We start from the raw sequence: 27,263 nt of genomic DNA on the forward strand, positions 1-27,263 counted from the left end.
TCAAGCAAATACCATTGTGTTAGCATCACCTGACCTTAAGGACCTTATTCAGTATGGGTGCATATCTTACCTTCAGGTATTGTCACTTTGTAATACTTTGCAATAAGTCTCTTTTGCAAGAGGGTTCATGGGTGAGAGCTCCCGTCCCCCCCAAAAAAAATCTATATAGTAAACAGCATTCTATTTTACAAGTTGGCACCACTTGCTTAAGTGGTCAGTGATTAAGCCAACAATGTTCAGACCAGTCACATAACTTACACTAGCCAATTTACTTACACATCATTTATAATGGATAATAAAAAAAATCTGTTTTTGGAATAGCTAATCCTAAAGCAGCATATGTCATCATTTTCTTTGTTTTCCTAACCATTTATATCTGTTTTAAAATTAAAGTACTAGTCAGGGTCTTCTTCAGCTTAGCATGCTCTCTAGGTGGGAATTTAATTACATTTACATAAACTGCATTGTAACAACAACTTTGGCTAGTAAGGGGAAGCATAAGGCTAACTCAATGGGCCATCCAATGTGACTCACAGTAATATGCACAAAAATGAGTGGGCCTCAAAGTATACAACAGTTTTGCAAATGGAAGACTTGAATTTGGCAAAACATAGGTTAGTAACATATTTTCCACATAAAATCACTTCAGCATTTATTTATTTTTATTTAACTGGGTTAGTGCAGTGACGAAACTGTCTTTTTCCAGGCACAGTGCAGGTGAAATGCTTCTCAGATCAAAGTACCATAATACAATATAAATGAAGAAAACAACATACATATCATAGTAGTCTACTTGGTGAAATATAGTACAATAAAAAAAAAACAGATCAATATGTAAATAAAGTGTTTACATTGTTGGCAAAATATACAAATCTCTAGTGAGAAGAGAGTACAAAAACAAAAACAAAATGACTGGTGGGGGGGGGGGGCATGGGGGCAGAAGCCGCACACCCAAAACATAACATCATATAACCTTACTTAGAGAATGGGCAAATTGTACATCAACACCCTGACTGGAGAGCAAATGTTCTCCAGCAAGGTATTAATGCACAAGTAATGCCCACTGGAAAATGAGTCCATAACTTCACATGCTGTCGTGGAGCTCAGACTGCTAAAAAAAATAATGGCCACCATTACTTTACACTCACTAAGCAGCGCTTTTGCTGTTTAACGAGTCCAAAAAAGTAAACAGAAAGAAGCGTATGTGTGTGTATGTATGTGTGTGTGTTTATGTTTCTGTCTGCGTGTGTGAGTGAATGTGTGTATGAAAGCTGAGGAGACTGTGTGTGTGAGACAGAAAGAGACTGAGAGCAATCTTCTGTTAGTTAATGCGTGTATGAAAACAGAAGTGACTGCGTGTGTGAGACACATCGAGAGAGAGCGAGAGCGGTCTTGTGTGAGTGAGTGCATGTATGAAAGCAGAAATGATTGTGTGTGTGCGAGAGACATTGAGGGGAAGTGAGAGCGATATACTGTGAGTGCATGCGAGTATGAAAGTAGAAGTGACTGTGTGTGAGAGAGAGACTGACAGCGGTCTTGTATGACTGAATGCATGTATGAAAACAGAAGTGATTTTATGAGAGACAGAGAGAGAGAGAATGGGAATGTCATGTTTTACTTACTTTTTTTTTTTTTTTTTTAAGTACTACATTATTTTTTTAATATATATTTTGATGTAAAATGCTTCCTTCAACACCATTAAATAGAAGTTATGTTCTTACCATAACGTTCCATGTTAGTTGTCTTCTTCTCGCCTTCTTCTTGCTGGATGGGTTCGGAGCCGACCTCGGCTCCGACTCGGCCACTCTAAAAGCTCGAGAGTTGGTTCCACCGGCTCGAGGCTCCCCTTATATCCCACAATGCTAGGCGAGAGTTACCTCAGATCTCGTTTGTAAGCTAACCCAGCTTATACCAAAAACAGTATAACAGTGAAACAGAATCCACCTCTAACAGCAGGAAGAAAAGGGGTGACCTATATCCTGAAACAAGAAATATGCATAATAGCATATGACTAAGAAAGAGGTGGTAGAAAGAGAGGTCACGATCACAACTCCTCTAGGTCTGTCCAGGCCAGGGGAAGGAGGGTGGGGCCTTAAGAAGAAGGTGAGAAGAAGACAACTAACATGGAACGTTATGGTAAGAACATAACTTCTATATGTTAAGTTGTCTATCTCGCCTTCATTCTTGCTGGATGGGACCGCGTCCCTAGCACCTTGTCCCGGGTGGCCTAACGGAACAGACTCCTGAGAACAGTGGAACCAAAATTAGCTCTATGCCTAGAAGCTAAATCCAACTTATAATGGGAAATAAAAGTGTGAGGAGTAGCCCAAGTAGCCGCTGCACAAATGGTGTCAATAGGCAGTCTGTCTTGGAAAGCTAGAGAAGTAGCCAAAGCTCTGGTGGAATGGGCTTTAGGTTTATTAGGCAGTTCTTGGTGTCTAATTTCATAAACAAGGGTAATCAGAGATGTTAGCCATCTGGATAAAGATACCTTTGAAACTGGAAGTCCCTTTCTGCTTTCCGCATAGGAGACAAACAGCTGATCAGATTTTCTGAATAGTTTCGTCCTGTCCAAGTAGTACCTTAATTGACGATGAACATCCAGGTAGTGTAATTTCTGTTCAGACCTATTTGAATACTCTGGGGAAAAACAGGGAGGTCAATGCATTGGTTTAGATTTGATGTTGAAACCACCTTAGGCAAAAAGGACGGGTTAGTTCGTAAGGAAACTCTGTCCTTATGGAACACAAGGTAAGGAGAACGACAACAGAGTGCTTGAAGTTCTGAAATTCTTCTAGCTGATGTGATAGCCACCAGAAAAAGAGTTTTCCATGATAATAGCTTTAAGGAACATGAAGCTGCAGGTTCGAAAGGGGAAAGAATCAAAGAAGCAAGAACTAAATTTAGGTCCCAAGGAGAAGGAGGATTTCTGACAGGAGGTCTGAGAAGAAAAACTCCTTTCAAAAAGGCTTTGCAGAGTTTGTGGGACATTAGGGCAGATTCAGAAATACCCACATGGAAATTAGAAATAGCCGCCAATTGAACCTTAAGAGTAGATGGAGATGAACCTGCATGGAAGAGTTCAGCAAGAAAATCAAGGACTAGTTGGATGGAAGCGGTGAAAGGATCTATGTCCTTTCCTTGTGCCCAATATGAGAAGCGTTTCCACTTACTCAAATAAATCTTCGAGTGGAAGATTTATGGGAAGCTATCAAAATATCTCGAACAGAGTGAGATAATTGAGGAAGCCTGGCTACTGTTGGAAGTGGAGGAACCAAGCAGTGAGGTTCAGAGAGGGAGGGAGCGATGAAGCTGACCCGACTGATGGATCAAAAGATCTGGAACTAGGTCCAGGTTCCACGGTCGCTCAAAAGAAATCGATGTAGAAAGGGGAACCACACTTGTCGAGGCCAGTAAGGCGCAATGAGGATCAATGAGGCCTTCTGAGCGATAGCTTTCTGTATTACTTGAGAGATCAGAGGGAAAGGAGGAAATGCATACAGAAGTCCCCGGGGCCAAACTTGGACTAGTGCGTCCCTGCTGGGTTGGCCTGGTAAAGGGAATAGAGTGAAGTATTCTCTGCACTTGCTGTTTTGGGGAGTAGCAAAGATCGCAGCAAGGCTGACCCCACTTGAGAAATATCTCTCTCACTACAGAGTCTTTCAGAGACCACTCGTGAGGCATAAGAATAGCTCTGCTCAACTTGTCCGCAATGTGATTGGACTTCCCGGGGATGTGCGCTATCAGAAAACGCTGAGAAGAAATCGCCCATTGCCACAGTCTGAGTGCTTCTCGACACAGGGGGTATGATCTGGTTCCGCCTTGTTTGTTGATGTACCACACTACAGACATATTGTCCGTCTGGATTGCAATCGTTCCCAAGGGAAGAGAGTCTTGAAGGGCTTGCAACGCTAAAAGCACTGCTCTCATCTCCAGAACATTTATGTGCAAGTGGCATTCGTTTGGTTGCCATGTGCCCTGGACTGTCCTGCCCTGATAATGCCCCCACCCGATCAGGGAGGCATCCGTTGTCAGAGTAGCAACCGGAGGAGGTGGAACAAATGGTCTCCCCAACAGGAGCTGGGGGGAAGACATCCACCACATGAGATGCTTTTTGCACGCTTGCGTGATCATAATGGTGTGAGACATTGGAAGTTCCTGGTATGACCATTGAGAAAAGAGCATCCACTGAAGGATCCGCATGTGGTATCTGGCCAATGGGAGGAGAGGTATGGCGCTGCCATAATTCCCAACACCTTTAGAACTAACCTGGCTTTGGCTCTGTTGTTGTTGAGAAGTAGTGACACCAATTTTTGAATGTCTGATATCCTTTGGTTCGTTAGTGTTGCAGACATGTTTACAGTATCTAAATTTGCGCCTATGTAGGTAATAGTACGACAAGGCGACAAAACAGATTTTTCGCAATTTATTGAGATACCCAATTTTTGACAGACGCGAAAAGTGTAATCTCTGGCCATCAGAAGGAGATGCTTGGTGGGAGCTGTGAGGAGCCAGTCGTCCAAATATGGAAACACCTGGAATCCTTGTCGTCTCAGGTGAGAAGCTACCACTGCCATGCATTTGGTAAACACCGGGGCAGTGGTGAGACCAAAGGGCAGGGCCCTGAATTGAAAATGACTGGTTCCCAGCCTGAAGCGGAGGAATCTTCTGGAGCGTCTGTTCATTTTTATGTGATAGTACGCGTCCTGAAGGTCTATAGAGCACATCCAGTTTCCTTTTCCCAATAGGGGAAGAATGGATTGCAGCATGACCATCCGAAATCTTGTTTTCTTGACCGATCTGTTCAAAATACTGAGATCCAAAATTGGTCTCCAGTCCCCTGTTTTCTTTGGAACTAAAAAGAACCTTGAGTAGATTCCGGATCCTTGCTGGTCTGCTGACACTGGCTGAATAGCTCTTTTTGCAAGCAGTTTTGAAATTTCCAAAGCTGCTATATCCCTTTGAGCGGGTGGAACATCTGGAAGGGATTTTTTTGACTGATTTGGAAAACGAAGAAAGGGGATAGAATAACCTTCGGAAATGATGGACTGTACCCATTTGTCTTGTGTCAAGGATAGCCAGGCTTCTGGGTACAGTGACAATCTTCCCCCGACTGCCTCCGAAGATGGGCAGTCGGGCAACACCTCAGGGATGCTGAAAGGGCTTATCGGAGGAAGTTTCTCGATTGCCCTGGTTCTGCGGACCCCCTCTGCCTCTAGGGCAACGTCTACCATTGTTGTTCCCCCCTCTGCCTCTGGCGGGGAACCGACTCTGTCGTCAGGCGAAGTCCCTTGAGATTGTTTACGGAACCACATCTTTCCACCCTTCTGGCCTTTGGGGTAAGGCCTAGAAGGAGTCGAAAACGGACTCCGGCGGCAGAAAGGGTCTTGCCATCAGTCTCGCACCTAGTCAGGGTTTCTTTCACTTGAGGACCAAAAAGAGATGATCCATCAAAAGGGGAGTTCGTGAAAGACGTCTTGAAAGGTTCCGCAAAGTTGCATAGCCGCATCCAGGCGTGCCTACGTAAGGCTACCCCTGTCCCTGCGGCTCTGCTCGCTCCATCGGCCGCATAAGAGAGGAGGCATGGAGGAGTTGGAAATGGAATTAAGGATAGCCAGCTGCGTGTTCATTTTCTCTTGGAAACCCGCAGCAGTAGGGTCCTTCAACATTTCACTCGCTTCCTTGACCAAGTCCCTTTGAAGGCGAGTGAAATGGCACAGGTAATTCAGCGAACGCATGGTAAATGTCGCTGAGGAGAACATCCGCTTCCCGTACCTGTCCATGGACCTAGATTCCTTGTTAGGTGGATGGACAGGCACTGAAGGATCAGCCAATTCCTTCTTAGTGGCGGCAGCTACCACCATAGCATCCACAGAAACTCCTTTCGATAAAAATTGCTTGTCTGATGGAGCTGTGATGAATTTGGAGGGTCTCCTGGGAGTGGGGTCCACTGAATCAGGAGCCGTCCATGCCTTCTTAGCTACCACCTGCATGAGGGGGTCGAAGGGGGGGGACACCCAGGAGGTGGAAGGACGAGAGCCAAACGCCTCAAGATACACAGATTCGTCCTCCGAAGGGTTGAGGGCTGGCCAATTTCCCCTCTGTTTAAGGATCTCCAGAATGTCTGCAAAGAGACATCTTCAGAAGGGGAACGGGGAACCCTCAGAATCATCCAGATCTGTGTCCGATGTGATAGACTCAGGTGAGTCAATGTGTTTCCTCTTGCACTTCCTCTTCCGAGGGGGCTCTTCTGCCAAATCAGGAGAGGCCTCGGAAGAGGATGAAATCCCCAAGGGGGGCTCCTGAGGAGCTGGCTCTCTGCGGTCTGGGATGAGGGAGTGAGTCGACTTACCCTGAGGCAGCATAGAAGGAGGGGCTGACGGAGCCGACTGTGGAGTAGAGCCAGGCTCTAACACACTCCGCATGACCTCGAAAGCACCCCTGTCAGGCAGAGCCAGAGGTCCCCGCTCCGAGGAGCTAAGGACCCCCCCTCGGCACCGACAGTGATGGCTCCGAAGCCGATGTCGGAGCCGAACTCACCAGCGCCGAAGCACCGAGAGGGAGAGGGGGGTCGGACAAGGGTCCGATGCCACTCACCCTCGAGCCGACGAGGAAGTCCGGCGCCGAGATTCCTCCATGGAAGAAAACGGAGCCGGACGGCGCCGAAGACAATTGTCTCGGCTCGAAGTGACCACAGTCTCGGTTCCGACGACCCGGCTCGAACTCAAAAGAGTCGAAGGAGGAAAAGTTGATGGACGGGGCAGGCACCGACTGATGAGTCGGGCTCTGAAGCATCTGGGCTAGTGCCTCGGACTTAAGTAGTCGACTCACCACCCTCTGAAGGTCATGATCGGAAAGCCTCGATGACCTAGAGGAATGAGACCTTTGGCTCCGTTCAGACAGCAGGGGAGATCCTGGAGCCGAATGAACGGAGCCAAGAGAAGGTGACCTAGACCTCTTTCTGGTTGTCGGCTCCGAAGATCTTGTCGGAGCCGACACGGTACCTCGATAACCTCGGCTCCGGCTGGAGCCGAGGAGCCACAGAAACAGTGGACTGCGTCTTATTGGCACCAGCCGGAGCCGATAAAGGCAAAGCTTGAACAACCTGAGGTCTGGGCTCAGCAGCGGCAGCCGAAGACCTCGATGCCTTAGAGGGCTTCCCTGTTGAGACAGACAGGGAATCCTCAGGCTTCAACAAGCCTCTCAGAATTAGCTTGTTTTTTCTTTCCTGCAGGACCCTGGGGCTGAAGCCATGGCAAACAGCACAGGAGTCCTGCAGGTGCAAAGGCCCCAGACAATAGACACAAGAAGTGTGAGCGTCTGTCAGAGACATTTTCTGACAGCACGCATCACACTTCTTGAATCCGGAGACCTTTGCTTCTTTTGACATAGCCTAACTGGTGAACACAAACACACTCTCAAACACACCAGTTATACCCTGTCAGAATAACAATTTTAGTAAAGATACTAAAAAAATAAAGTACAACAAACAGTAGCAAATTATAGTAAACTACACAAACACTCCCTTAGGGAAGAGAAGGCCTAAGGCCCAAGGGAAGAACCAAAGGTTCTTTTAAACAAGAAACGGGAAATATTAGGGTCGGGGATAAAGTTCTATGAACTATACTAATTTAAGAAGAATTAAACTGAAAAAGGGGGAAAAGGAGTAACTTTTAATAGAAAAAGCTAAAACTCACCAGGAACCGGTAGAAGCAACCAACCTCGAAGCTGTAGCGGCAAACGAGATCTGAGGTAACTCGCCTAGCATTGTGGGATATAAGGAGCCTCGAGCCGGTGGAACCAACTCGAGCTTTTAGAGTGGCAGTGGAGCCGAGGTCGGCTCCGAACCCATCCAGCAAGAATGAAGGCGAGATAGACAACTTAACATCATACATTACAGAAAGTCTGAAACATTAGATGGAGGAACTATTTTACATCAAAAATATACAAAAAAATAATACAGTACTTAAAAAAAAAAATAAGTTAGCAAAACACAACAATTTTACAGAGAGACCATTCTCTAAGTGCAATAACACCCTCCAGGGTCTGAGTTAAGAGAGGCCCGATGCCTATGGTAAGCTGTAACCTTACAAGAACCCCATAAAGGGGGAGGCTCTACCGAACTATCCAACTATAGGCCAATTGCCATACTCTCTCCCCTAGCCAAAATAATGGAAAAATGTATCCAAAAGCAGTTTATGAACCATTTAATAAACAACCATCTCCTGGCAGATACCCAACATGGCTTTAGACCTCACCATAGCACCACTACAGCCCTATTAGCCTTCTCTAACACCATTAATTCTTATCATAATAATAACCATATCTCTTCCGCTCTATTCCTGGATCTGTCCAAAGCTTTTGATATGGTGGATCACCAACTATTAATCCACTCCCTAAGACCACTCTGTCCAGAACCTAAATCTCTTCAATGGTTTGAGTCCTACCTAAGTGGTAGACAACAAGCTGTACTCTGGCACTCAAAACTGTCCACCTTATTACCAACTAACCTGGGTGTTCCACAAGGGTCTATACTAGGCCCTCTGTTATTCTCCATCTTCATAAATGATCTTCACACTGCCATTCCTAAAGTCAACTGCATTCAATATGCAGATGACTCAGCTTTGATATGTTCAGCCACATCCCCTGCAGAGTTACAGCTAAGGACCCAAACTACCTTTAACACGATAGAAAACTGGCTATCCAACCACCGCCTACTACTAAACCCCAAAAAGACCAAAATGCTTATATTCTTACCTACACAAAAGTCCACCCCCATAAACGTCATAATTAAATCCAAAGATGGCACAATTACCTCTCCTGACCCTTCTACTAAACTTCTAGGTGTCACCATTGACACCCACTTAAAATATGACCTACACGTCAATCAATTAATCAAAACCATTAATAAAAAACTAGGTCCACTGTATAGATTAAAGAACTTTCTAACTCCCCTAGCCAAGGTAGCCATTGCCAGTTCCCATCTTCTCTCTTCTCTTCTGTATGTGTCACCTCATCTTCTAAATAACAAGTCCAATCTAAATAAACTTACCACCTGTTATAATCACATTGCCAGATTTGCCACCGGCCTCCCTTTTAGGACACATCACTGCATTAACCTAACTCAGCTTGGATGGCTCGAACTTCCTAGTCTCGTGCTATATAACCAACTGATCATAGCCCACAAAATCATTTACACCCCTGAAAACACTCCTTCACTCAAACACCTAGTTACCCTGTATAACAATCCACGACCACTTTGTTCCTCCAACAAGGTGCTCATCCAGACTTACAAAACCAACAACCAAGCCGGAGACTCTCTCCTGTCCAACTCCCTAGGTAAAACCTGGAACCTATTACCCCCTGAGATAACCTCAATTTCTTCCCTGTATCACTTCAAAACCAAGCTCAAACTATACCTGGGCTCTAAATGGTCTTGCTACTGTACCAAGCCTGGCTAATCCTCACACTACTCTATAAATTAGTTATTAATGTCCTCCCTCTAACTATTAATCTCTTAGGATAGTAACATATAGTTCCTATAACTATATAATTAGTGTCTTCTGCTGACTTCTTGTTGTAAATGATATATTGTTTTAAAATGTATTTCTTACTTTTTCAGGCAACCCAAACTTTTGTACATTTTTTTTGCCTTTCTTTATGTTTTGTATGTACTACTCATGGAGCTTTTCTCCCCGGGCCTCCGCTGAAAATGGACATATATCCAGTCGGACTATCCCAGTTAACAAATGTAAAATAAAATAAATAAATAAATAAAAATAAAGAACAAAGACCAACTTTGTATAGGCTAACAGCATTTACAGAAGCACAAAGGAAATAACTTACAATCAAAAGGTACTATTAGCAATACTGTATAGATGTAAAAAATAATGAAACCAATTAGGGTAAAGAAGCTTGGATAGACTCAGACCACAAACCATTGCAAACCATACTTAAGGCCTTTGGGCTAAGTAGCCACAAATTACTGAGGATTTTACTAAATCTATAAATGTGTGGCAGGAAAGTAAAATACAAACGCTAGGCAATAAACCTAGCAAATATGATGAAACTGTGCAAAGAAGAACTAGAAACTACTTCATTAATACAGTGGTTAGCAATAACAGAAGGAAATGTAAATAAATAAATAAATAAATATATTGACTTTGAAATGCTTGCCCTGATAGGCATTATAGTAAAATGCTGACTTCAGAGGAGAAGAAAAAAAAAAGGAAAGAAAAGAAATTAAATCTTAACTTTCTTTCAAAGAAGACATAAGTTGTGACCTTATAAGCTTCATGTTCAAAGATGACAAAATAATGATTTCCAATAAACCAAAGCCAAAAAATATTTATAAATGACAAGAAACTATCTTAAATTGCCACATTTACCGTATATACTGTTGATAATCAATATCTTGTTATTTGTATTAAAGCCAACAACCTGTAATGTTGTTTACTATTGCTGCAACTTTGTATCTCTATTTATCATGTACATGATGTGGAGCTTTTCTCCCCAGGCATCCGCTGAAAAAGGACCTGCATCCAGTTAGAATTTCCTGGTAAACAAATGTAAATAAATAAATAATAATTAAATTAAAAAAGCAAACATGCTTGACAGGATACACTGATCTTAGGTTCAAAGTTAAATACTAAACTACTACCTTAAAAGGGTCATAAGCCTAGCCAACAACCTGAAGTCAGAATCAAACCTGTACCTTTTATCTATGAGACCCGTGGTGGTGGTGCTGCGGTAGCATTGTCGCCTCACAGTAAGATGCTGTCTGGTTCGATTCTCAGCTAGAGTGTCTTCTGCGTGGAGACATGCATGAATGGGCATACCTTCATTGAAGGTTGTGCGTCAGGGCTGGTAACTCGGCATGTAAAAATCAGCTACCAATCATTAGCAGACCGGAGTTCCGCTGTGGCGACCCCTAACCAGGAAATGCCGAAAGACACAACAACCTTTTATCTATGTGATGAAAACCCTAATCATTATGCCAAATCCACCCAATCTTTTATAGAATAGTAACATTTATTATTTATTTTATGCTCGACTGATATATACATTCACAGAAAAAATAACTGTCAGCAATAGTTATTATATATGATTTCAGCCAAAAAGTCCATGCAAGGTTGAGAGAAATTCCATGTAAATATTTATGGTAATGATATCAAGGTAGAAAGAGACCATAAACCCTTGTGAAGCATATTTGGTAAATCTTTGTACAAAAGGACTACTGTAATTGCAGAGGAAATCACCTAAATCTACAGATGTTGATGCACAATTAAAGTACTAATTAGACAATTAAGTATAAACAGCAGCTATACTAAGTACAGAATATTTAAGACATAAAAATAATGAACTTCTGGGAGACGAACTAGAGACTCATTAGATAATGCTACAGATACCAATTACAAAATAAAACAAAAGATTTTGAGACACAATGAAAAAGTAAAAGATTTTTTGAGAAAAAAAATGACACTAGATTACAAATACAGTTACTGCTGGACACTATTCACAATTTTATGGGCATGTTTAGAGAGCTATCCAAACAGTGAAAAATTTCATGGAAAATACTAGGACCAAAAGCTATGACGACTGTCATCTCATACTTTTGAAATGCAGAATACTCCACTGCAGGGCTCAATTTCTAACTGGGTAACTGCTAATGATTAGAAGATTAAACAAACAAAAGATTACTTATCAAGGGTATCAGAACTTGTCAGAGATTTGGGTTGCATGGCTAAGCTTATAAAGGCCCTTGCGGTCAAACCTATGAACCCATTGCCAGTTTCAGGACATTACTGAATAACTGAAAAATCAACAGAGACTAAAGGAAATGATGGAAAGATGGCAGAGGTGCAAACGGTATCAAGACAGAAACGGCAGAAGACTACCAGATTTACAAGCTGAATACAAAGATATAATACAAAATCCATGGGGGAGACTGCAGCCTAAACCTGACAGTTGATCTGAATCAAGTTCCTATGAGGACTCTGGGGAAGGTGGAAAGGTGTATAGAAATTATAACAAACTTCTATACCAGACAATCATTTCAAAGTCAAAATTCAAGAAAGATGAGCAACTAGAAGAGTAGTAAGCAGCTCTCTCACAAGAAAACAGACTGTGCCAACTTCAAAGACAGATTCCATAAGGCAAGTCTTAAAGTAAAGCTGGAATGCAGCAAGAAGTGGCCCTAAAGAAAGACCAAATGATACAAGTGAACAGCCCTTTTAAAGACTTCACATATGGTGCACCACAAAAAAAAAAAAAACACACACAAGTGAAAATGGCTCAAAGCACTCAAAAGCTTCATTTATCAAAACAAGTTTTTTGTTATGTATACTGCAAACTGCCCATAACATGCTTAGTATAGTGTTACATTAATTAACAAATCAAAAGACAAACTAAACCACCTGGGGACATGTAAAAACTAAACTACCAGACAAGAAAACACCAACTTGTTCATGGCAAGGAACTGAAGACACACCTACAACCAAGGATGATCTTTAATGTTTTAAAAACAAAAACTGGTTAAGCACTTTCATTCCATAAACAAGGGACTTCATCCAAACCACTTCCACTAGATCAAGTGGTCTTATTTAGACACTGACCCAAACCTTGTGACTCAAACAAAAGGTCAGCCATCATGTGCAAGTCAGACACAAATACATGTTAAACAGTACACTTTAAAAAATGCACAAATAAACAAATATCAAAACACTGTACAAAAGTTGTGAGAAGTAAAATAGATAAATGGAAATAATGCAAAAAAAAAAAGAAGAAAAATAGGTGTTACAGTTTCATGAACCTTCTCTAGCATTGGTGAAACTATGCCCTTAGCTTGTAATTGCAACAAAAGTTCCTTGTACTCAAAAAAAAAATTAATCTCCCCTGCAAAAAGAAATGCCTGTTTTTTCCCAAAATTAATAATAAAAAGGAATGTAAGTTAGGACACATCAAGGAATAAAGTGCCAAAGCACTTTTCTCATCCTTTTTTTGAAATATTATAAACATGCTGATAAATTCTTTAAGAGAATTTTCAGCCTTGCCAATGTAGAAGGAATCACATGATTCACAACAGGCCAAGTCTACCAGCCCAGTTGTACTACAACTAAATTTACCTGTGCCTCTTCAAGCTTTAAGATTAGGATGATTGTTCCCTTTTTCTGGTGGATAATAAGCAGATGTTGTCTACTTTGCCACATTTTGTTTTGTGTGACCTTGCTTGGTAATCTTGTGTTCTCCTTTGGTGCTCCAAAATGTTTCTGATGTTATTTTTTCATTCAAAAATGATTTTGGTACACAGTTAAAAACCTCACCAAGAAATTCAAGATATTCAAAAAAAATCCCCAGTATTTGTGAATTTGTGTTCTGAACCACCTAACAATCTTAAGAATGGTAAGTAATGAAAGATTTTTCTAAATTGTGATTAATTATACTGGCATCTGCACATTTCCATTGTCCAACAAAACACTCAATCAATATTTAATAATAGGGCCATATTTAAGGCTGCATTTTAAATAAAGAAGTTTAAAAGTCTCCCACAGCATAGTGTTCAGGTACTCTCTCTCCAAAAACATATTAATGTATCAACCTTATTAATAAACATCACTTCATCACAAATGAGTCAAGATAATCTAATAAATGGCTCAACCTGCTCTTGCTTTTGGTGTGGGAATGGCAACCACGATAGTGCAAAAATGAGATGGTGTAACTTGGTTTCCTATAAATATAGGTAACAAACTCCATGTCCACATTTTTTCAAATTTACATCCAAAAACTGATTTAATTTGAGCTAACAGTGTAAGGGAATTCCAAGAATTTTGCCAAACTGTTTAACAGTCCCAATCAAAAGACTAAAAATGTCATCCAAAACTCTAAAATAAATAAGACACTGTTTAAAATTCACACGTTCAAAGATACAGTTCTTTTCCCACCACAAAAGCACTGCATTGGCAAAAATGGAGCCACAAGCAGCCCCACTGCCACACCTTTCAATTGTTTGTTGCTTGTAATACTCATCAACAAAAACTGAGTTGTTTAATAACACAGTTTCAGAACTGAATATCTCTGGAAATTAACTGTGTGGTAACGCAAATAAAATTGGAACAGGAGGAGCAAAGACCACATAAAGACACAACTGAAGTGGAATGCCGTAGCTGCTCCAGAGATAAAATGACAAGTCAGAATAAAAGAGCAAATCTAAATAAGAGAGTGAACATGTTCAGATAAAAAACCTACATAAAACTTTAACATAAAGAAACGGTAAGCACTTTTGCAATTTGCAATTGCTTCTTCAGACTACATTAACAGCAGAATAAAATATCAACTAAATGAATACTACCTACTAATTAATTAAGTTCTAAAATCAACCAATAGCAAGTAAAGGCATTCCATGTTTTCAGGATGCACACAATCACACAGAGAATCAAAACACTACGCATTCACTCATAAAAACTGCCATTCATAACAATCCATTGCAGATAAACATAGTGTGTATGTGTGTGTGTGTCTGTATATATATATATATATATATATATATATGGTTCTACCTGACATAACCGACACTGCAAAACACCGATAACACAAACATCGACACCACATAATCGACAAACCATAAACACGAAACCTCACATGCCCGACAATCAAATAACCGACGATCCACAAACACGAAACCTCATACGCTGCACACACCACAATAACAACAATCAACTAACAAAACACATCCCCTGTCCAAAAACCACACACACAACACAAGCACACCAAAATCCTCACAAACCCACACTAAACCTCACATACACAACTATCTACAACCCTAACCCAAACCCTTACCCTAAGGTCCTTCACTATCGCACACTCAGCTAACCCGCACCCTAACCCTAACTCACTTAACCCACCCCTAACCCAAAAAATACTACTACCACACACTTACCTAACACGGGCCCTAACCCTAACTCACTTAACCCGCCCCTAACCCAAACACTATCACTACCGCACACTTACCTAACCCGCGCACTGACCCTAAATCACTAAACCCACCCCTATCCCCACAGACCGTCAATATCCACACTTACCTTACTCGCACCGTAACGTCCGTCACCACCGCATACTTACACAGCCTTTTTCCAAGTCAGTATCCTCGGCGTCGGTGTTTTGATCCGTAGCGTCGGTCTTCCGGATTGTCGATCTTCTGGCGCTCGCAAATTAGTTGTCGGTGAAATCAGCTGTCGGCTATCTCAGGTAGAACCATATATATATATGTATACACACACACACACACACACACACACACACACACACACACACAGTATAAAAGCAATGGTAAAGCACAGATAATAACTTACAAAAGTAATCAAGTTCTTAACTTCCTCGCCTTTAAAATGGGCTTCAGAGACATGTAATCTTTTAAGCCTAGCCCTCGATGTGATCTAAGCTTCAAAATCCAGAGCAATTCCATGCACTCTGTCTCATTAACTAAATCCCCCATTCTTATGCCTTCCTCAACCACTTCTAAGACCAAAAACATGAACTTGTGCCCCTCACCCCTCTCATTCATATGTCTGGCAAGTGCACTATAGTTAAGACCTCTACATGCGTAACAGTAATGATCCCAAACGCATTCACGTTCACGTATTTGTCTTTCCCACATAGAAAGATCGACATAACATAAAATGGGCTAGACAGACTAAGTTTTTGGTATTACAATCAGCCTCTACTTTAAGACAATACGTTTTACCATCATCCGGATTAAGGAAAATAGAGGATTCATCTATAAAATTAACAGAAAGAACACCCCCTTACATTTCCTAGTACTTAATATACCCAGGTTAACTTCCAAAAGGATACACACAATCACACGAGGAATCACAACACTATCCATGCACTCATAAATCTATATATATATATATATATATATATATATATATATATATATATATATATATATATATATATATATATATATATACATACACACACACACACACACACACACACACACACACATATATATATACAAAGAAACAGTATAAAAGCAATGGTAAAGTTCAGGTAAAAGCCTTAAGAACACCTAGGCATTTTGTTAGGAAGAAATACTTTGAACATGGTTTGGAACTGGTTAAGACTGATTTCACCAATATGGGTTACAAAGAATTTTAAATAAACAGGGCTTGTAAGTTAAAGGCAATCTAGGACAAGTTATGGCAGACTTTACTTTTCCACTGCTTTTAGAGGCTGGAATAAAGAACGGAAGCAGAATAATGATATAACATTCTGCTTAACTTATAGTAGTGATGATAAAGAACTAAGGAATATTATCAATAAGAGCTGGCATATTCTGCACACAGATGAGGAGACTGCCAAGTTAGTAGGACCTAAACCTAGATTTGGGTATAACAATTAAAAGTCACTAAAACGAAGGTTACATTATCCTAAGGGGATGGGAATGTTGGAAGTTAGCAGCGGTGTATTAGGTACTAGGAAATGTAAGGGGTGTTCTTTCTATAATTTTATAGATGAAGCATCTGTTTTTCTTTACCTGGATGATGGTAAAACGTATCGTCTTAAAGTAGAGGCTGACTACTATATCAAAAACTTATTCTATCTAGCTCATTGTATGTTATGTAGAACACTCTACAAGGGGAAGACAAAAAGACACCTTTGTGAACGCATTTGGGATCATTACTATTGCTCATGTAGAGATCTTAACTATAGTGCACTCGCCAGACATATGAATGAGAGGGGTGAGGGGCAAAGGTTCAAATTTTTGGTCTTAGAAGTAGTTGAGAAAGGTACGAGAATGGAAGATTTAGTTAATGAGACCGAGTGCATGGAATTGCGCTGGATTTTGAAGTTTAGATCATATCGAGGGCTAGGCTTAAATGATCAAGTGTCTCTGAAGCCCATTTTAAAGGGGAGAGGTTAAGAAGGTGATTATTTTTGCAAGTTATTACCTGCGCTTTACCATTAGTTTTTATACTGTTTCGTATATATTGATATAAATATACTATGTTTATCTGAAATGGATTGTTGTGAATGGCAGTTTTTATGAGTGAATGGCTAGAGTGTTGTGATTTCCCATGTGATTGCACATATCCTAGCAACATGGACTGTATCTACTTGCTACTGGTTGATTTTAGAGCTTAATTAATTAGTAGAAAGCATTTACTTAGATGATATCTTATTTTGCTGTTAATGTGATCTGAAGAGGCAATTGTAAATTGCGAAAGTGCTTACCATTTCTTTGTGTTAAAGTTTTATATAGATTTTTTATCGGAACGTGTTCACTCTCTTATTTGGATTTGCTCTTTTATTCTGACTTGTCATTTTATCACTGGAGCAGCTATGGGGTTGCACTTCAGTTGTGTCTCTGTGTAGTCAATTGCTCCTCCTCTTCCAATAACACAACTTCTATGAATTCTGAAATTATTTTAACATACATGTTGCTAATGAAATTGCAGTTCTTAACTATTTCATCAAACCATTCAAGTCCAGTGTGATACAGAACTACAATAAATATATTTTTTTACAGCAAGGGTAACAAAATGAAAGTTACTGTTGTACTTTATGTCTTATCTGATGCGAAGAATTCCAACAGTCTTTCAAAATGTGCTTAGAATTAATAAATAATTTCTTCAGCTTATCATCAAGAAATTTGGAGAGGAGCTCAGTCTTGGAACCCACAGCCAGTACAACAGATAATGTGATCAACCAGATATGACTGAATCTTTGGAACCCAGAAGACAGTACAAATGATAGGGTGCTCAACTTTTAAGAAAGAAAATAAAGCTGAAGAAATGGCACCATTCAAAAATAAATAATTCAAAAAAATATCAAATTTACTATAAGCTACAAAAATCCAATTCTTGGTGAACACTTCATATGCAAGTGCATAGGTATATACTAGGCTAATGACCACCAGGGCCTTAATAAGCCTAACCATGCAATCCAATGCAATTGCATCCCTTTGCATTATGGGTGTTTATTAGGAGGAGGTATGTTAGGAAGTTTCTAAAGTTTATGTGAGGGGGATGTTACTTTGGGACTTACTCTCTGCCCTTGCCTATCAAAGCCATGAGGGACAGACCCAGGGTGAATTCCAATTTCAGATCCATTGGTCAAGGTTACACAAACTGGGTTAGGGATGGACCTGCTTCACATGGATGGGACGTCTGTTCCAGAGCATGGAGATTCTCTGAGATGCATATCTTTCTTTCTAACATCCCTTACTTATGTCACAAGCAAAATTTCAATCCTTGGATTTAGTGGTTCTGATGTTGTACATTTTGTGGAAGTGCAAAAAGTCCATCAGAGCTGCATCCAAGAATGCCTTGTATGCCAGGCATAAATTGCCACTCAGTAACCTCTAGGAGACAGACTACAGAGATAGGACTTTAAAGGCAATCCATACAGGACAATGTGTTTTAAACCCTGGACTCTCCTGGTAAGGAACCTCTGCATATATCTGGTCAGATGCATGCCGAAGGGAGAATTATATTCAATGATGGGTCTGATAAGGGCTGAATAAAGTGGCACTCTGACCTCCTTGGACTTGGATGGCATGCCCTTACTTATATGTTGGGTGATGTAAAATTATTTTTTACTACCTTGGTTACACGCTGGTCAAAGGCCAGATTGCTATCTACTCATGTTCCCAGATTCCTGACTACCAGGTCAACTCCTAGGGGTGTCTTATTGATGGAGTTATTAGCCTACATGACAGTTTTCCCAAAAAGTACTATAATGCATTTACTGGCATTGAGCTTTAGCCTGTGACTTTAGCACCAGGCATTTGTCTATGTTTGACCCTCTTGTAAGATGTTTGTGTCGTTTGGAAAATCTATAATAACCTGCTAGGATATGTTATGGCACTTTGGTGATTTGCACATATACAAATTCCACACATCACCTTGTTTAACCAACGCAGAGTTGCTAATATACAATGAGACTCTTCCACCTTTTTTCCATGCCTATGGAGCTGATGGTCTAAATGAGTGGAAGACACTGAAGCCTTGCACTGCTGGAGTACTTTCTGTGGATTTAAACCATGTCTCGGTCACACTGTCCATTAGCATTGACATCATTCTACCCACATAATGTAAAGTTTCCATGATAACAAGCCCCCGATCCTTGTTTGTTTTAATGAGCCTCAAACTTTTGTTACATGATTAAGAGTTGTCATTCAGCCGATGTGAGAATAAAAAACTGTTCTTAGGCTTTTAAAGTACTTATTTGTGAAGGTCATTTTTTTCACAATTTTCTGAAAAGGTTAATGGAATGATGGAGGTGTGGATTTAAGGTGCTTTTCCTATTGAAAATGTTGTTAGTGATGTGATTTGCACCTTGTTCTTCCAAAAAAAAAAAAAAAGTGAAATTTCTATTAGGTAACTAGAAATCTAGTAAAGTAGATGCCAAATCAGAGCATCCAGGGAAAGATAAATCTTTTGACAAACAAACTGTGATGTAGTGGCCCTATCACAATATCAGCATAGCTGAAAGTATTAAAATTCAAGAATTTGAAGACAGAAAGTGTACCCGTGGAGTCAGATTGTATTAATTATGATTTACCAACCATCTGCGAACTTGTGTAGTTGATCTCTCTTTCTGGTTTCAGTTGTTATTGCCCCTTTTGTTATTCAGTCCATTGTTGTTCTTGTTGTATTTGCTGCTTCAGTGGATTGAGTCCCTCCGCGATGGTCCGAAAGGATGGCCCAATGAATCAGCCAATACATCAACAATAACAATTACTATTATCCCCATAATGGCCCAAACAACAGAAGAGGACTTTATTTGCTTCGTTTTAAACATCACAACAGCCAAAGAAAAACAGGAAACCTAACCTTTTATAGCATGTTTTCACATTACAGTACACTAACATTGTTATACTTCACCTTATTCTAGCCCTAACATTTTATTTGATACATCTGTTAATTATTGATATTATTCTTTCAATTTATTTTTCATTGAAATGGCTCCACTTTACCATATTCTACTTATAAATCAATTTTATATTTTCTTACATTTTTTCACTACTCCATTGCTTCCCTTTTATTTACCACCCTCCTCTAATGCAATATTTCTATACCATTTAAACTTCACTATGCATCAGAACAGATACTGAGAGAAAGTTTACTACCTGAGAAACACAGATGTTATACAAATGTGCAATCTTATCTTTAACTCTACTTGAATTTCTTACATAATTCACAGTTTAATATCAATTGCAAATGTTCTCATGACAAATTCTCACTAATAATCATAAGCATTAGATTAATATAAACATGTATAATAAACTCTCCTTAATTTTCCTAAATGATTAACATCCTTACTGAAAATATTGTTAACAGAGAAAACAAGTATTACTGCTACTTAAAACCTGCTGAAAGCAGGTTGTACTATCCTGCATTTTTCTTACATAAACAATAAAGAAAAACGAATGCATGGAAAACTCCTGCCTGTTATTAGCTATTTTAAATTAATTTTAATCAATTAAAACCCAACTTTCATGTGAAGAATGTCAGGCATGACAGTAGATAACAGGATCAATATGCCACAGGCTGTGGTATACAGTCTATAGTAACTATTTGGCAACTGCTTAACAACTGGAACAGTTAGCCGATCTCTTCTATTACTATTAGTACAATAGCCGGAGTGAGTCATCACTCCACATATGTACAATATGAACGGAGTTTATCACACTAATAATGTGGATATGCAATATTCTACATAAATCACAATGGTATAGTCTGTGCAATACCTACTAGTATAATATTGTCTAATGTCTTACTATAAAAACAAAAATGTGTAGTGATTCCAGAACAACTAACCCAACAAATAGGTACTGCAAACAGTCAGTAATGGACTTAATGGACAACGAAAAAACAAAACAACCAGGAACCAGAGAGAAGCAACCAAACAAGAAATGTACACTGGTGGAAACAGGTGCTTGAAGCAATTCTTTTAGCGTAAACCAAATTTATTAATCCGCTATTCGTCCGAAGACTTCATCATTTGGTTTGCGCAAAAAGAATTGTGTCGAGCAGCAGTTTCTACCAACGGACTTAATAGACTCAACTTTTACTTTATTCCAATACTTTACTCCAATATAAAACAACAGATTAGGCGCTTTCGTCCTAAGAGAAACTTTGTGTCCAATATGTGATAAATTTATGTGTTGTCAAGTATCCTAATTATTACTGTATGCAAATCTCTCTCTTACTGTCCCTCTAATTATATGTTATGTTATGTCTTACACTGGAACTAAGCAACAGCATTTCTTTCAACTGGCACTGCTAGGTACATCTGATCAACAATAAAGTTTACTTTGACTCTGACTTTAAGAATGCTGTCACTAAGACCAATCAGAAGCATGACAGGTTATGTAAAGTGAAGGCTTTTCAATAAAGTTAGTGTTGCTACTACTCTTCTATTTAATGGACTATCACTAACACATGCTACAGTAAGCACACAATAGGATATCTAGATATGCCACAAGCCATTGTGGAAGAACAAATTACTGTCCCTCTATAACCTACAATGGTTAGAGAGTTCATCTACCAACTGTCTGTCTCTCAGCTAAGAATCATACATAATCTTTTACATTCCCCAAACCATTTCTTTCTGTCTGAAGCTCGATCATACAGAAGTGTCTTTGTGGCATACATCCAGTGAAGTTAATATGACAATTTAGAACAAGAATATAGCACTATGACAAGCATACCTTACAGTACATACATTTACAAATATTTTCAAGGCTATCTGATGCAGGTGAATTAATAATGTAAAAGTAGATTATTAGTAACAAAGGCAACAAGCTGGTATATTGTAAAGGGGGTACGCTTTGCAATTAGTTCAAAAGTCATATTGGTGCATATACTGCAGTACCTATACAGGTGAGGAAGTGAAGAGGGGAAGGAGATGGAAGTGTGGATGCTAGTGTTAGGAGAAGCCAGAGAGAGCAGGTTCAATGGAGACAGGGAAGGTATTGGAATTGACCCACTTCCAAACCTGTTGTCTACAGTTATCTATACTTAAAAACCCCACAAAACTAGGGAGCAAATATGAGTCATGCATACATTAAGAAACAGCAGCAGCATATGACGCTCTTTAAAAGTGGAAGGAACTTTAAAATGTATTTGTTCATTCATAGATTGTTACTAGGCTAGCGATCGGGGGGGGGGGGGGTCCTTTCTAAGCCTAGCCAAGTTTTCTACAAAGAGTAATGATGTTCTGTTTTCAAATAGGGTATTCAGAGCAAGGCATTTATAAGCTACCTGTCCATAAGGGACATGGGTGACAGGCCCGGTGTAAATATGGACTTTTATTATCAGCAAGTATTATGAACATGACTAAAAGACATCAGTTAAAATAAAATAAGAATTGAAATAATACTGCAATTAACTCACATGCGTAACATTTCAACCACTTTTGTGAAGTTTCCCAAGGAGAGGAACACCAGGATTGCTTTAGATTTTTGATTGATATGTGGTGAACAGAGATGCTCCGCCCAGCGTTTTAAGACTTCAGAACACTCCTCAGAATTTAAACGCACCTTTGAAAAGAAAAAGGAACAGAAGAGATGAGAAGAATCATATATGAAAAATGAATAAGAACCAAGAGACTTAACTGTTATAGTAAAATTAAAATTATGTGCTTACAACAGTATGGATGGGCAAGTTTGTACTCATCAACAATCAGGACTTAAGGCTCCAGTTTTAACTATGCTTGGCACTGGAACCATAGTTAGAACCATGTTAGTACCATAACAAAGGTGATAAAAAAGTGATTAGCTAAAACACTGTCAATGTAACTGATTTATTAGTCCCTGATGACATTGCTTTTTTTTTTGTAAAATAATCTACTTATGTGGTGAGCAACTTGAGCAACTACTTAGACAAACTTAAAAACAGTCCTTTGGTACTACAGCAAATTACTAAAAAGCTCTATAGTATATTGCTGGCGATATTCTCAATGTTTCATAGTGGTTTTCTTTTTTTCTTTTTTTTTTTTTTTCATTTTCCTCACTGATCGCTAAACTTCTCAGCAAACCTACTGACTCATTTGGACTCATTTGTTTCTAGTCAGGGTGACAAGCTAACCACTCACTCCCTGACTGAACTTACTTCCTGGCAAGGGTGGTAGACAACATACCTTTTGTTTCCTGTCATGATGACAGATGAGCCAATGACAGCGAGTTATCACTCATGCGGCGCACTCAATTCCACCAACCTACCCTGAAGCAATCTGTGACTTCTGCGGTCTTTGCTATTCTAGTGCAATATGTGTATATATGCACTCTCCCTAACTTACCGTGCAGTCATTAACACAGTCTATCCAAACTATCCATACCACCAGACTCCTGCATGCATCAGCACTGCAACAAGTAGGAAATCCTTCTCTTCTCATGAAGTCTTAATCGGCATCAGCTGGTTAACTCCCTCCCAGCCTAGCTTTTATAGCCTCCTGCACCACTAACTGAACAAAGATCTTCTGGTAAAATTAGGGTGTTATTCCTCTATACCACACAGCTAAGATCTGACAGTTTCTTTTTTACTGTTTTTTTTTTTGGTTCGAGAACTGTAAAACAATAGAGAATGCATGCAACTTCACACTGCAGACCTATATATTTTGTAGTCCTGTAATAAATATCAGAAATAGGGAAACTGAAAATTAATGAAAAGCACAACACACAGTGAGAGTGTGTCATATATTTCAAAATGTTAAATGAGCAAATAAGACCTATTACCTTTGCCAGCCATGCTGCACGATTCCATTCACCATATGTTTGCAAATAACGACAGGCATCAGCAGCTTTGTCTATCAAGCACAACAACTGCACTCCCTCTGAAATGGAAAAAAAATTAAACAATGATAAAGTTCTTCTCTAGCTAATGAAAAAAGAGGAAGAATGATTTTTTAATGCATCACTATGCTCATAATCTGATTTCCCCAGATTATCAAGCATCTAATGACACCTTGCCATACCACATCTGTCATTCTAACTTCCTTTCCAATGATACTGGGCAGTCCCTTCATCAAGACATCTACCTCAAATTCTCAGGACAGACAGCATTTTTTGCCACTGTTGCTGAAATCTGGGGAGTGGTGCTTCAGTGGGAATGCTAAAGGACAGTAACTATCATCCATGCAACAGCTAGCTAAGGTCATCAACAACAAGAAGCATGGTGCTCACCTGGCAAGCCTATACATGCTGCAATAAAATGCACACAGGATGTCTGCCACAATTCTCCTACTGTAAAAGTGTTTCGCTTGTAAGGCTACAAGACAGCACCAACAGGTTATCTAGAAAGCAGCACACAACCCTTCAACTCCTTGACAACTCTCTAACATATTCCTAAAACCAGTTTCTGATGACACAGATGGAGCCTTGTCTCTGTGCCAGCAAGATGGCTTTACAATACAAAATAAAATATATGCTAAAATGTAAGCTTGTACTCAAAATCATTAAGGCTGTACTATTGAAACTTTGTCTTCAAAAATTATTATTAATGTGGACAATGGGACAGAACGTTGAAGCAATACGTTTTACTGAACAAAAGCAGACATTACAGAAGAATTAGCTTTAGGTTTCAGACCATGTGAACCCATATTTTTGGCTAATAAACTAGTGATTTTTTTTAAAGTACTTAAAAAATAATGACAAACTTTATCAGTGCACACTCTTTCACAGCCAATTAAATATAATGACAGAAGATAGTGTTCATTTAAAATGTCATGAGTATGTAACAAGTCTAAGAATGCAAATGCTTTACAGACAGTGGGAAACAGATTAGTCCAGACAAGAATATGTATCAAACCAGTCTGCTATGAAGAAATTAAAGCTGAGTAACTAAACTTACCATAACAGTTGATATTCAAATGATCATTGCTGCAGTGGCCTTGGGTATATGGGGTATATCCTGCTATGGATACAACAGTTGGCTAGCTAACTATGCTTAAGGGCACCTTCCACCCACCCAAACCATTACCAGTACAAGCAGAGTTGAAGAAAAAGAGTGGTTTGGGTGCCAATCTATTCAGAGATGTCATGCAAACTGAGAGAAGGAGGTTAGAGCCCTGAAAGAAGTCAACGCTAGAAAATAAGAATAAAAGTCTCACCCTGGTAGCAAAAACAAACCTAAACAATGATGAGGGAGGGAATGGCTACTGCAGCAGTAGTAATCATTCCAACATCTACTGTTACGGTAAGTTTACTAACAAAATTGTACTATGTTCATCATTTTATCACTGCTGCAGTAGCCTTATCAATATGGGCATATCAACTGGAAGAAGGAAGGATGAGAGTCAAGGAGCCACTGGAGACTGGCCCTAGCAAAGTCTGCTTTACATCTGGAGAAGGAATCTAGTTTGCAGTGCTTTGTAAAAATGTGCACGGATGACCAAGTTGCTGCTTCTAGAACACTTCTAGAATCCACCCCTTTCCAAAAAGCCACAGATTAAAAAAATGTACACTTTATTCAGCTGCTTCTACCGTAATTATGTTCTTCCTACGTTATTACCTTATTTTTGCTTTTCTGCATGCTCTTAAGTGTTCAAGTGCTTTTATTCTACTGCATTTATTACTGCTTGTTAGTAGCCTTATTAAATGTATCTGTTATTCTAAGCATCTTAGTTTTAGCAACTGGACTTCAGGCCAGTTACTTTACATTTAAGAAGGGTTTTGTAGTGTGCGCAAATCCCTATCAAACCCTCTCACCATAGGTCCACCTAAATATTTGGAACACTATGTTTGGACAATTCCCATCAGTGTCTCCTGCCAGCACGGTCAACATGGGCATACTGACACAGTGTAGCAACTGCCTCATGTTTACTGACAGTTCTCTTCTCCTAGAACATAATTATTCTACTTGCAAGAAATGTATCTGTGATGTCCCTGCACTGGCCTAGTAATCAAGGAGCCTCAATCCTCACCACTGGCAACAGTGAGGGACATAAACAATGGGAGGATGACAAGTACACACAGAGTAAAGTACAATTTCCCTTAACAACACACAGAGATCACAGTCAGTCTGGGTCTGGTTTCTCCCTCTTTCTCCAAATCCCCAATAAGACTCCTTATTGGCACAGCTATAGGGTTAAGATCTCAGCTGAGGGGTCAAGCCAAGACCTCCAGCACCCTTTCTGTCCAAACACTGCTTTGTGTCCCTGTCCAAGTATCTGACACACACACACACACACACACTTTGAGATTTGATTTATATACAAACACATACACACACACACACACCTGGGGAAGGCTGGTACAGGTTTACTAGCTTTACCCCTTTCTGCCCATACTGTAAGGTAGTTATCACTAACACCAACCCCTACGTGTCAGCTACTTAAAGCCCTTACAATGGGTGACCAGTCCTACTGTGTAATGTTACTATTATCCAAATGGTAAGTGTGACCAAGAGTAATGCTATTGGAGTGGCCTATACAGTGTCACCAAATAGATATGCTCTAAGAGCTTAAATATCTCTAAACAAACCAGCCACAAAAATTTATTTAAATAAACTAAATAATAAATAATAAAAGAACAAGACAATACTTAATCAACACAGTAACTACAAAGTTCAGAATCACAGGAAATATTTTAAAACAACATTGCAGGACAGTCTCAAATAAATATTGAAAACATCTAAACTAATCTTTACTATATTCCTATTTATATCTAAATAAATTACTTTTCCTTAGTTGCTTACTATTATAGCAAGGCAAGTGCAGATGTTGATGATGATGATGATGATGATGAGTGGATGTTGTGAGATCCAAAGACAAATACAAACTTCACACAGTTTCTCTCTGAGCGATTCCTTAAATCAATATCAAATATTACTGCTGGGTTAGATTGAATGACATCACCTTTTGTCACCTGACTAATTCCCAAGCTACCCCCATTCACAGAAGGTATAAGCATTTTTAGCATCTCTCTGTGAAAAATATATATCTTTCAGAACTGTGCAGCTGCTAGGAAGTCATACAGCAATAAAACACTTTACATTTTAAACTTAGTAATTACTTTTTCTGCAAAACAACAGAAAGAAACTTCTAGCTCTAGACATCCTGTTGCCTTGCTGCATTAGCTAAGTTTTATAGCACACCGTAAAACACTTAATTTCAACTTATTTTCTTGAAGTTTTAAGTTAATCTTCTATGTTCCAGCAGGGTATGCTGTGGTTACATTCTTGAAGTTCAGTGCACAACATGCAGTTCTGCATAAATCAAATCAATATTCACAAATAATATAGAATTATTTACAA

At 39.6% G+C, this 27,263-nt stretch overlaps 1 protein-coding gene across 1 annotated transcript in view; it reads right to left on the reverse strand.

The window, feature by feature from the left end:
* WDR11 (WD repeat domain 11) overlaps positions 1 to 27,263 on the reverse strand; it is a 2,002,440-nt gene that overhangs the window by 103,753 nt on the left and 1,871,424 nt on the right. The window contains exons 26-27 of the mRNA XM_044056072.1: positions 23,747 to 23,844; positions 22,407 to 22,552 (exon numbers count right to left, since the gene is read on the reverse strand). Of these exons, the coding sequence (XP_043912007.1) occupies positions 22,407 to 22,552; positions 23,747 to 23,844 (244 nt within the window). The remainder of the gene's footprint in view (positions 1 to 22,406; positions 22,553 to 23,746; positions 23,845 to 27,263) is intronic.

The sequence above is a fragment of the Protopterus annectens genome, chromosome 14.part0 (genome assembly GCF_019279795.1).
Source record: "Protopterus annectens isolate FY-2018-M chromosome 14.part0, PAN1.0, whole genome shotgun sequence".
NCBI lineage: Eukaryota > Metazoa > Chordata > Ceratodontiformes > Protopteridae > Protopterus > Protopterus annectens.